Here is a 13,039-nt window from a genome sequence, read left to right as displayed (position 1 = left end):
TCCCTAATATTGATTGGCACCTGATTAGTTCCAAGAGTTTAGATGGGGCAGAATTTGTTAAATGTATCCAGGATGGATTCCTGTCACAGTATGTGGACAGGCCGACCAGGGGGAATGCCATACTAGATCTAGTACTAGGTAATGAACCGGGTCAGGTCACAGATCTCTCAGTGGGTGAGCATCTGGGGGACAGTGACCACCGCTCCCTGGCCTTTATAATTATCATGGAAAAGGATAGAATCAAAGAGAACAGGAAAATTTTTAATTGGGGAAAGGCAAATTATGAGGCTATAAGGCTAGAACTTGCGGGTGTGAATTGGGATGATGTTTTTGCAGGGAAATGTACTATGGACATGTGGTCGATGTTTAGAGATCTCTTGCGGGATGTTAGGGATAAATTTGTCCCAGTGAGGAAGATAAAGAATGGTAGGGTGAAGGAACCATGGGTGACAAGTGAGGTGGAGAATCTAGTCAGGAGGAAGAAGGCAGCATACATGAGGTTTAGGAAGCAAGGATCAGATGGGTCTATTGAGGAATATAGGGAAGCAAGAAAGGAGCTTAAGAAAGGGCTGAGAAGAGCAAGAAGGGGGCATGAGAAGGCCTTGGCGAGTAGGGTAAAGGAAAACCCCAAGGCATTCTTCAATTATGTGAAGAAAAAAAGGATGACAGGAGTGAAGGTAGGACCGATCAGAGATAAAGATGGGAAGATGTGCCTGGAGGCTGTGGAAGTGAGCGAGGTCCTCAATGAATACTTCTCTTCAGTATTCACCAATGAGAGGGAACTTGATGGTGGTGAGGACAATATGAGTGAGGTTGATGTTCTGGAGCATGCTGATATTAAGGGAGAGGAGGTGTTGGAGTTGTTAAAATACATTAGGACAGATAAGTCCCAGGGGCCTGACGGAATATTCCCCCGGCTGCTCCACGAGGTGAGAGAAGAGATTGCTGAGCCTCCGGCTAGGATCTTTATGTCCTCGTTGTCCATGGGAATCTTACCGGAGGATTGGAGGGAGGCGAATGTTGTTCCCTTGTTCAAAAAAGGTAGTAGGGATAGTCCGGGTAATTATAGACCAGTGAGCCTTACGTCTGTGGTGGGAAAGCTGTTGGAAAAGATTCTTAGAGATAGGGCCTATCGTTATTTAGAGAATCGTGGTCTGATCAGGGACAGTCAGCATGGCTTTGTGAGGGGCAGATCGTGTCTAACAAGCCTGATAGAGTTCTTTGAGGAGGTGACCAGGCATATAGATGAGGGTAGTGCAGTGGATGTGATCTATATGGATTTTAGTAAGGCATTTGACAAGGTTCCACACGGTAGGCTTATTCAGAAAGTTAGAAGGCATGGGATCCAGGGAAGTTTGGCCAGGTGGATTCAGAATTGGCTTGCCTGCAGAAGGCAGAGGGTGGTGGTGGAGGGAGTACATTCAGATTGGAGGATTGTGACTAGTGGTGTCCCACAAGGATCTGTTCTGGGACCTCTACTTTTCGTGATTTTTATTAACGACCTGGATGTGGGGGTAGAAGGGTGGGTTGGCAACTTTGCAGACGACACAAAGGTTGGTGGTGTTGTAGATAGTGTAGAGGATTGTCAAAGATTGCAGAGAGACATTGATAGGATGCAGAAGTGGGCTGAGAAGTGGCAGATGGAGTTCAACCCGGAGAAGTGTGAGGTGGTACACTTTGGAAGGACAAACTCCAAGGCAGAGTACAAAGTAAATGGCAGGATACTTGGTAGTGTGGAGGAGCAGAAGGATCTCGGGGTACATGTCCACAGATCCCTGAAAGTTGCCTCACAGGTGGATAGGGTAGTTAAGAAAGTTTAATGGGGTGTTAGCTTTCATAAGTGGAGGGATAGAGTTTAAGAGTCGCAATGTAATGATGCAGCTCTATAAAACTCTGGTTAGGCCACACTTGGAGTATTGTGTCCAGTTCTGGTCACCTCACTATAGGAAGGATTTGGAAGCATTGGAAAAGGGACAGAGGAGATTTACCAGGATGCTGTGCCTGGTTTAGAAAGTATGCATTATGATCAGAGATTAAGGGAGCTAGGGCTTTACTCTTTGGAGAGAAGGAGGATGAGAGGAGACATGATAAAGGTGTACAAGATAATAAGAGGAATAGATAGAGTGGATAGCCAGCGCCTCTTCCCCAGGGCACCACTGCTCAATACAAGAGGACATGGCTTTAAGGTAAGGGGTGGGAAATTCAAGGGGATATTAGAGGAAGGTTTTTTACTCAGAGAGTGGTTGGTGTGTGGAATGCACTGCCTGAGTCAGTGGTGGAGGCGGATACACTAGTGAAGTTTAAGAGACTACTAGACAGGTATATGGAGGAATCTAAGGTGGGGGCTTATATGGGAGGCAGGGTTTGAGGTTCGGCACAACATTGTGGGCCGAAGGGCCTGTACTGTGCTGTACTATTCTATGTTCTATGTTCTATTCTTGATTAGTCAGGGCATGAAGGGTTACGGGGAGAAGGCAGGAGGTTATAGGGAGGCTCTATAAGGCGCTGGTGAGACCTCACTTGGAGTGCTGTGGGCAGTTTTGGTCTCCTTATTTAAGAAAGGATGTGCTGACATTGGAGAGGGTACAGAGAAGATTCACTGGAATGATTCCGGGAATGAGAGGGTTAACATATGAGGAACGTTTGTCCGCTCTTGGACTGTATTCCTTGGAGTTTAGAAGAATGAGGGGAGACCTCATAGAAACATTTCGAATGTTAAAAGGCATGGACAGAGTGGATGTGGCAAAGTTGTTTCCCATGATGGGGGAGTCTAGTACGAGAGGGCATGACTTAAGGATTGAAGGGCGCCCTTTCAGAACAGAAATGCGAAGAAATTTTTTTAGTCAGAGGGTGGTGAATCTATGGAATTTGTTGCCACGGGCAGCAGTGGAGGCCAAGTCATTGGGTGTATTTAAGGCAGAGATTGATAGGTATCTGAGTAGCCAGGGCATCAAAGGTTATGGTGAGAAGGCAGGGGAGTGGGACTAAATAGGAGAAAATGAACCAGCTCATGATAAAATGGCGGAGCAGACTCGATGGGCCGAATGGCCTACTTCTGCTCCTATGTCTTATGGTTCACCACCTTTGTAATACATATCTCATCTTAGCCCTGAATGGCAATTTCTTATTCTGCATTCTCCTTTATTATTTCCGCACAACACATATTCGCTCAACGCCTCTCTGCACTGGCATATCTTCACTTATTCACTCTCTATGCTCCTCAATGTCACTCACTGCTACTCCAGTTACGTTTCAGCAAGAAGCGTTGAAATATCACACCAACCACAGTGAATGGCTGAAGGTCCAGTATGAAATACTGTGGCATAATACTTGCCACATAACCTGAAATGTCCCTCTTATTCCTAGTCCCAACCCTGAACAAGAGGAAATCTGCAGATGCTGGAAATCCAAGCAACACACACAAAATGCTGGAGGAACTCAGCAGGTCAAGCAACATCTATGGAAAGAAAGTACAGTCAACGCTTCAAGCTGAAACCCTTCAGCAGGACTGGTTTCCAGATTTGTTTTCAAGCTTCTCAATTTGTACCTTCTGAGGACTCCAGGTATTCACATTCAATTGACTGCTTCTCCCAGTGCCTGTCATAGTCATACTTTATTGATCCTGGGGGAGTCCCAACCCTGATCACACCTGTACCTTACTCCCAATCCCACTTGCTGACCTTCACCTCAATGAAAGTCTCTGACAGACAGAATATACCACATCCACCAGGTCATTTATTCCCAATATACTTCAAGATAATCGCATAAATCCACTTCCATTCTGCCTGATACGATTGTACTTCTCTAAGAATAATGGATAATCTAAGTGTTTTCTCTATTTCTGACAGCAAGCTTATTGTAGTTAAGCCCATCACTCCGACTCCGGCATCAGCCACCAACAGCAGCTGACCAGAGTCCTGTCCTGGGCCAGTGTTTCATGTTGTCCCCAGGTGTAGCTCATCTTCAAAGATCCTTCCTCTCCCACAGATGAGGTCTCTGGAGCTTCTGTTGGCATTTCCGTAGCTTTGGGTTTTTACAGGATGGGGTTGCTAGCCTGATGCCCAACCCTTCTGCTTTTGCAGCCGTGCTTGAGACAATCCGTGGCGGAGTTTTAAGCTTGGTTGTCCAAGACCCATTTGTCTTTTTACTAGGATACAAAATCATTTGGTTTTTTTTCACCATACCTGCAAGTTTCTAATGCAGCCTCAAAACTGCTCCACAAGCCATGTGAAGGTAACTTGTGCCAATCTCATGTTCAACCGTTAAGCAAACTAAGCCACTGCCAGAGATATCTAACAGAAATGTACAGCACAATGTTGTGCTGACCATGTAACTCTAGAAACTGCTTAGAATTTCCCTACCGCATAGCCCTTTATTCATCTAAGCTCCATGTACCTATCAAAGAGTCTCTTAAAAGACCTATTGTATCCGCCAGAAGAAGCAGGACCACATAGTGGCCACCCATTTTAATTCCACTTTCCATTCCCATTCCAATATGTCCATCCATGACCTCCTCCATTGTCATGATGAGGTCACACTTAGGTTGGAGGAACAACACCTTATATTCTGCTTGGGTAGCCTCCAACCTGATAGCACGAACATCAATTTCTCAAACTTCCGGTAATGCCCCCCACCCCCAACCCCCCTTCCCGAATTCCCATCCCCTTTTCCCTCTCTCACCTTACCTCCTTGACCGCCCATCGCCTCCCTCTAGTGTTACTCCCCCCTTTTCTTTCTTCCAAGTCAAGTCGCTTTTATTGTCATTTTGACCATAAGCTGCTGGTTCAGTACACAGTAAAAACGAAACAACGTTCCTCCAGGACCATGGTGCTACATGAAACAACACAAAACCACTCTAGACCATGTGAGACAGCACAAGGCTACACTAGACTACTTAAAACATAAAAACTGCACTAGACTACAGACCTGCACAGGACTACATAAAAGTGCACAAAACAGCGCAGGGCAGTACAATAATTAATAAACAAGAAGACAATAGGCACAGTAGAGGATAACTTACAATATAATAATAAATGATGTAGGTGTCAGACTAGACTCAACACCCATGGCCATGGCCTTCTGTCTCTTTCACCAATCAACTTTTGTGCTCCTTACTTCAATCTTCCCCTTACACTTCTCTCTCCCCTCACCTCACCTTTTAAATCTACTCCTCAGGTTTTTTCTGTAGTCCTGCCAAAGATTTTTGGCCAAAATGTCGAATGCATTCTTTTTCTATATCTGCTGCCTGGTCTGCTGAGTTCCTCCAGCATTTTGTGTGTGTTGCTCGGATTTCTGGCATCTGCAGATTTTCTCGTTTGTGAACATCCTTGTAAATCTCCTCTTCACTCTCTCTCTATAGTATCCACATCCTTCCTGTAGTGAGGTGACCTGAACTGAACACAGTACTCCAAGTGGAGTCTGACCAAGGTCTTATATAGCTGTAACATTATCTCATGGCTCTTGAACTCAAACCGATTATTGATGAATGCCAACACACCATATGCTTTAACAACACTGTCAACCTGCACAGCAGCTTTAAATGTCCAATGGACACGGACCCCAAGATCTCTCTGATCCTCCACACTGCCAAGAGTCTTACCATTAATATTATATTATGTCTTCAAATTAGACCTACCAAAATGAACCACTTCACACTTTATCTGCGTTGGACTCCATCTGTCATTTCTCAGCCCAGATCGATTCCACCTCTGACAACCCCCTCCAGACTATCCACAACACCCCCAACTTTTGTGTCATCAGCAAACTTACTAACCCACCCTTCTACTTCCTCATCCAGGTCAATTATAAAAATCACAAAAAGGAGTCCCAGAACAGATCCCAATGGAACACCACTGGTCACTGACCTCCATGCAGAATATGAACCATCTACAACCACCCTTTGCATTCTGAGGGCAAGATAATTCTGGATCCACAAAGCAAGGTCTCCTTGGACCCCATGCCTCACTACTTTCTGAATGAAGCTCGAATGCCTTACTGAACTCCATAAACATTATACCCACTGCTCTACCTCCAATGTGTTTTGTTATATCCTCAAAGAATTCAATCAGACTCGTAAGGCATGTTCTGCCCTTGACAAAGCCGTACTGACTATCCCTAATCAGATTACGTCTCTCCAAATGCTCATAAATCCTGCCTCTCATGATTTTCAACAACTTGTCCACGACTGAAGTAAGATTCACTGGTCTATAATTTCCTGGGTTATCCCTGCTCCCTTTCTTGAACAAGGGAACATTTGCAACCCTTCAATCCTCCGTTACTTCTCCTGTCCCTATTGATGATGCGAAAATCATCACCAGAGGCTCAGCAATCTCCACCCTCGCTTCCCACAGTAATCTGGGGTATATCTCGTCTGGTCCCGATGACTTATCTAACAACGCTTTTCAAAAGCTCCAGCACATCCTCTTTCTTCATGTCTATATGCTCAAGCATTTCAGTCTGCTGTAAGTTATCCCCACAATTGCCAAGGTCCTTTCCCCTGGTGAATACTGAAGCAAAGTATTCATTAAGTACATCCGCCACCTCCATGCACACGTTTCCACTGTCACACCTGATTGGTTCTATTCTTACACGGCTCATCCTCTTGCTCTTCACGTACTTGTAGAATGCCTTGGGGCTTTCCTTATCCTGCTCACCAAGGCCTTCTCATGGCCCCTTCTGGCTCGCCTAATTTCATTCTTAAGCTCCTACTAGGCAACCTTGTAATTTTCTAGAGCTCTGACAGTACCTAGTTTTTTGAGCCTTTCATAAGCTTTCCTTTTCTTAACTAGATTTTCTACATCTCTTGTACACCATGGTTCTTTAACCTTACCAGCCTTTCCCTGCCTCAATGGAACATACCTATGCAGAACACCATGCAAATGTTCCCTGAACATTTGCCACATTTCTGACGTGCACTTCCCTGAGAACACCTGTTCCCAATTAATGCTTCCAAATTCCTGCCTGATATCATCATTTTTCCCCCTACCTCAACTAAATGTTTTCCCAAACTGTCAGTTCCAATCCCTTTCCAGCGCTACGGCAAAGGAGATAGAGTTGTGATCACTACCTGCAAAATGCTCTCCCACCGGGCGATCTGATACCTTACCAGGTTCATTTCCCACTACAGATAAGTATAGCTATTTATCTACCCAAGGTGGTCACATGCCATGCCACGTGGATATGGTAAACTGTAAAACATTATGCTTAAGATCTGATTGGGTTACTATCTTCTTGCGTTGAACACAACCCTGTCCATTTATATAATGTCTGATGAAGGGCCTCAGTCTGAAACATCAACTGTTTACTCCCTTCCAAAATCACTGCCTAGCTTGCTGAGTTTCTCCAGCATTTTGTGCGTGTTGCTCTGGATTTCCAGCTTCTGCAGAATCTCGTGTCTATAATGTCTGAATTCTTTGTCATGATCCCACTAGATCTGCAGGGATGTGGGAACCGAAGTGGAGAGTCAGAGGATGGGGCGGTTAGAGACAGCTTGTAGGTAGTTTGCAAGGAAAGAAGAGCACAGAAAGGTGCACTCAGCCAGATGGTTTGAGATGTATCTATTTTAATGCAAGGACTATCATAAACAAAGTGGATGAACTTGGATTGTGGATCAATATGTGGAACTATGACATTGTGGCCATTACAGACTTAGATGTCTCAGGGGCAGGAATGGCTGCTAAGTGTGCTGGGCTTTAGATATTTCAAAAAGGGCAGGGAGGGAGGCAAAAGAGGTGGGGGCGTGGGATTGCTAATCAGGGATAGTATCATGGCTGCAGAAAAGGAGGAGGTCATGGAGGGATTGTCTACTGAGTCATTGTGGGTGGAAGTCAGAAACAGGAGGGGGCAATAACTTTACTGGTGTTTTCTTTTGACACCCCAATAGTTACAGAGATATTGAGGAGCAGGTAGGGAGCAGGATTCTAGATGGTGCAATAATAATACGGTTGCTGTGATGGGTGATTTTAACTTTTGGAATATTGACTGGCATCCGGGGGTGCAGTGCTAGCCGAAGCGTGTCCAGCACCTCTTTAGGAAAAAAGCCAAAATAAACAAGCTAATTAATTAGGTGATGCCCAGGGTGATTTGAGTATCTCAGAAACTGCTGATCTCCTGGGATTTTTACACACAACAGACTCTGGAGTTTACAAAGAATGGTGCCAAAAACAAAACACCATCCAGCAAGTGGCTGTTCTGTGAGCGAAGGCATCTTGTTAAATCCACTCGCTGCATGTTTTTTTGTTTTTGGCGAGAGTGGGGTTCAATGCTTTTGCTGCTGATGGAAAAGAGTAAAGTTGACATTTCCGGCTGAGATCTTCCATCAATTGAAGCATCTCGGCCCGTAACATTGACACGTTTACTCTTTTCCACGGATGCTGCCCGGCCTGCCGAGTTCCTCGAGCATTTTGTGTGTACTGCTTGGATTTCCAGCATCTGCAGATTTTCTCTTGTTACTGATGGTGGTGGATTATGGAATTACTTCCTGGTCAGTGAACAACTTTAAGATTTTAAAAAATTACAACCAACAGGAATATACCATCAGTGACCAAGGCCTGGCAGTATATTGATAATACTCTGCACATAGCAGTATCACTAAATAGCAAAGAAGTAGAATTTAAAATCAGGTTGGTATATAATTTAAACTTGTTGCCTACATCCCAAATGTCAACCATAACTCAGTAGCATTCCCTCTAAGAAAGGTGGTTATGGGCTGAAATTCAAATTTGAGATTTGAATGCAAAAATCCAGGCTGGCTTGCAGTATTGTGATTAGGCTTCAGGCACTTTAATTTGGATGGGATGTTAAATCAAGTTTATTCTCTCACATATAAAGGAAGAGCAGGGAGTTATTTCCCTATAGTCACATTTGAAACTTATCCCTCCCTGACTGTTACAAAAAGGGCTTTGCACAAACTGGCTACACCATTCCTTTCAATACCACCGCACTTTCAAAGCATCCTATAACAAAGGGCAAGAGAATTACCTTTCTTCCTCAAATGCATGACAATAAAAATGCTTCACATTAATAATAACAGTCAAATTAGTTTATATAGAAAACTGACGTGATAAATAGAGGTAAGGTGCTGTTGCATGTTAACATGCAGATAAAGCGAATGTATCATTTCTGCTGTATGTTTCAAGCAAGGTAAATATTTCAAGCAAGTACTGGACAGAAGCAGCGATGAGCTTTCATTTGCTGAATTATTAATCTGCCATGTAATGCTAATCTCCTTAGGGTATCTGCCAATGCATTTGGCAATTTTCGGTAGAGATTACAGAATCCCAGTTATGTATCCCACCCCCACACAACAAGAAACAGGCAAGACGCAAATTCTCAACCTAGTTCAATGCTACATACACTCAGTTTCCTATTCACCTTCAGAATCGAGGCAGCGCTGACTCTGAAAGAGCACAATACAATTACAAAACCTTGAAACTCCTTGCACAGACTAGCTTAACATGACAACTGCATAATCTGTTTTGTTAATTTATCCAAAGCTTCCTATGACATCAAGGTCAACTCCCCCCATCTACTAAACCACTTTAGCCCCCTCTGCAATTGGATCTGGCTTTCTCAGCTGAACATTCATCAATGCTACTTCATTATTCATCTTTTGCTCTATTTATTTATTTTGTAATTCATAGTAATTTTTAATGTCTTGCTCTGTACTGCTGCCGGAAAACAATTTCACAACACATGTCAATGATGATAATTATGATTTTGGAAATGAAATCTCAAGCTGTTGGAAGTTTCAGACAGCAATTTGCTGCCAGAATGGAAGACATCGTTTGAAATAACTTCAGGGAAGTATTAAACTTAAAAATCCAACAGATAATTTCAGATGTAAGCCCCAAGCAGTGCATTTTGAAGAAATTACAGATAAAATAAAATTTCTGACTGCTTCTGGCAACTGTAATCATATACGAATAGTAGCAAAAGATTGGCTAATACTGCAGAGATCAGTATCAAATCATCGCCCTCAGCATTCGTACCTCAAGTAGACACATCTCAATCCCTGCCTCCCTCTCACTTCAACCCTTCCCCTAGCTCACCATCATCCTTTCCCGCGACTCACTCACGCCTCCCTACCACACCCTCCCCACAGCCCGTTTCCCCTGAACTCAATATGACACCACTCTCATCCTCGTCCCTCACCACCTCATTTGCACTCCCGCTGTCGACTCCATCCAGCCTCGGTGGCAAGAGGAGCAGAAGCCGAGTAAGCAGTACCGGCGCCACATCCCCTCACCGTACTGGGCCCGCAACTCCTTCAGAGACGTCGCGCCCTCCGCCATCTTGCCTCAGAGTGGCCGCGCATGCGCAGCAAGTTGACCGGGGGGAGGGGAGGAGAGGGGGAGGGGGAGGGGAAGAAGAGGGGACTGTAAGAGGGAGAGGAGGGGAGTGGAGAGGAGGGGAAGGGGGTGGGAAGTGCAAGGCGGAGGGAAAGGAAGAGGGAAGGAGGGAGGGAGGAGAGGAAAAGGAGGGGAAAGGGTGAGGAGGGTAGAAGAGGGAAGGGGAGTGGGAGAGGGGAAGCAGAGGGGAGAAGGGTAGGACAGGGGGAGAGGTGGAGAGGAGGGGGAAGAATGAGGGGGAAGGGCGGGTGGGAGAGAGGAGGAGGGAAGGGGAGGGCAGAAGTGGGGAGAGGAGGGGAGGGAGGAGAGGGAAAAGAGGGGGAGGGGTGAGGAGGAAGGGGAGGGTAGAACAGGAGAGGAAGGGTGGGGGAGTGAGGAAGGAGAGGGCAGAAGGGTAGGACAGGGGGAGTGGAGGGGCGGGGAGAGGTGGAGAGGAAGTGGGGAAGAAGGAGGGGGAAAGGCGGGTGAGAGAAAGGAGGAGGGGAGTGGAGAGGGGTCGGGGAAAGGAGAAGGGGAGGGCAGAGGGGGAGTGGAGGAGCAGGGGAGGGGGCAGAGGGGAAGGAGGAGAGCAGAGAGGAGAGAGTGGAAAGGAGGGAAGGGGAGGGGGACAGTCGGAGTGGGTGGAGATTTGGAAGGCTGGAGGGTAACAAGGGGTGGGCAGGGGAAGGGAGGGGAGATGGGGAAGGAAGGGAGATGGAGATGGGGACGGGGTAGTGTAGGGGAGGGGGAGGTGTGAAGGGAGAGGAGGGTAAAGGGGAGAGGGAGAGGGGTAGAGGAGAGGAGGGGGAGGGAAGGGGAGTGGAGGAATTCCAGTGTTGGTCTCACACTGATTTCATTCTTGGTCACACAGTGATTCCAGTCTCGGTCACACAGTGATTTCAATAACAGTCACACAGTGGTTCCAGTCTCGGTCACACAGTGATTCCAGTCTCGATCACAATGTGATTCCAGTCTGGGTCACACAGAGATTCTAGTCTCGGTTACATGGTGATTCCAGTGTCAGTTACACACTGATTCCAGCCTCATTAACATAGTGATTCCAGTCTCTGTCACACAGTAATTCCAGTCTCATTAGAATAGTACAGCACAGTACAGGCCCTTCAGCCCACAATGTTCTGCCAACCCTCAAACCCTGTCTCCCATATAACCCCCCACCTTAAATTCCTCCATATACCCGTCTAGTAGTCTCTTAAATTTCACTAGTGTATCTGCCTCCACCACTGACTCAGACAGTGCATTCCACGCACCAAACACTCTCTGAGTAAAAAACCTTCCTCTAATATCCCCCTTGAACTTCCCACCCCTTACCTTAAATCCATGTCCTCTTGTATTGAGTAGTGGTGCCCTGGGGAAGATGTGCTGGCTGTCCACTCTATCTATTCCTCTTAATATATTGTACACCTCTATCATGTAAACCTGGTAAATCTCCTCTGTATCCTTTCCAATGCTTCCACATCCTTCGTATAGTGAGGCGACCAGAACCGGACACAGTACTCCAAGTGTGGCCTAACCGGAGTTTTATAGAGCTGCATCATTATCCCATGACTCTTAAACTCTTTCCCTCGACTTATGAAAGCTAACACCCTATCTACCTGTGAGGCAACTTTCACGGATCTGTGGACATGTACCCCCAGATCCCTGTGCTCCTCCACACTACCAAGTATCCTGCCATTTACTTTGTACTCTGCCTTGGAGTTTGTCCTTCCAAAGTGTACCACCCAACACTTCTCCGGGTTGAATTCCATCTGCCACTTCTCAGTCCACTTCTGCATCCTATCAATGTCTCTCTGCAATCTTCGACAATCCTCTACACTATCCACAACACCACCAACCTTTGTGTCATATGCAGACTTACCAACCCACCCTCTACCCCCACTTCCAGGTTGTTAATAAAAATCACGAAAAGTAGAGGTCCCAGAACCAATCCTTGTGGGACACCAATAGTCACAATCCTCCAATCTGAATGTACTCCCTCCACCACAACCCTCTGCTTTCTGCAGGCAGGCCAATTCTAAATCCACCTGGCCAAACTTCCCTGGATCCCATGCCTTCTGACTTTCTGAATAAGCCTACTGTGTGGAACCTTGTCAAATGCCTTACTAAAATCCATGTAGATCACATCCACCGCACTACCCTTATCTATATGCCTGGTCACCTCCTCAAAGAACTCTAACAGGCTTGTTAGATACGATCTGCCCTTCACAAAGCCATGCTGACTGTCCTTGATCAGACCATGATTCTCTAAATGCTCATAGATCCTATCTCTAAGAATCTTTTCCAACAGCTTTCCCACCACAGATGTAAGGCTCACTGGTCCATAATTATCTGGACTATCCCTACCACCTTTTTTGAACAAGGGGACAACATTCACCTTCCTCCAATCCTCCGGTACAATTCCCGTGGACAACGAGGACATAAAGATCCTAGCCAGAGGCTCAGCAATCTCTTCCCTCACCTCATGGAGCAGCCTGGGGAATATTCCGTCAGGCCCCGGGGACTTATCTGTCCTAATGTATTTTAACAACTCCAACACCTCCTCTCCCTTAATATCAACATGCTCCAGAACATCAACCTCACTCATATTGTCCTCACCATCATCAAGTTCCCTCTCATTGGTGAATACCGAAGAGAAGTATTCATTGAGGACCTCACTCACTTCCACAGCCTCCAGGCACATCTTCCCACCTTTA

General features: G+C 45.9%; 1 protein-coding gene across 7 annotated transcripts in view; it reads right to left on the bottom strand.

The window, feature by feature from the left end:
• map7d3 (MAP7 domain containing 3) overlaps positions 1-10,362 on the bottom strand; it is a 168,576-nt gene extending 158,214 nt beyond the window's left edge. For 6 of the 7 annotated variants that reach the window (XM_063061181.1, XM_063061182.1, XM_063061186.1 and 3 more), the window contains exon 1: positions 10,247-10,362. In XM_063061181.1, the coding sequence (XP_062917251.1) occupies positions 10,247-10,292 (46 nt within the window). In that variant the 5' untranslated portion in view covers positions 10,293-10,362. Of the gene's footprint in view, positions 1-10,152 lie in introns of all 7 variants that reach the window. The other variant, XM_063061188.1, reaches the window with a different exon arrangement.
• Between the last annotated feature and the right edge of the window lie 2,677 nt (positions 10,363-13,039).

The sequence above is a fragment of the Mobula hypostoma genome, chromosome 10 (genome assembly GCF_963921235.1).
Source record: "Mobula hypostoma chromosome 10, sMobHyp1.1, whole genome shotgun sequence".
NCBI classification, from domain to species: Eukaryota; Metazoa; Chordata; class Chondrichthyes; order Myliobatiformes; family Myliobatidae; genus Mobula; species Mobula hypostoma.
Note: the sequence above shows the minus strand (reverse complement) of the source record. Positions and strands in the feature narration are given on the sequence as shown.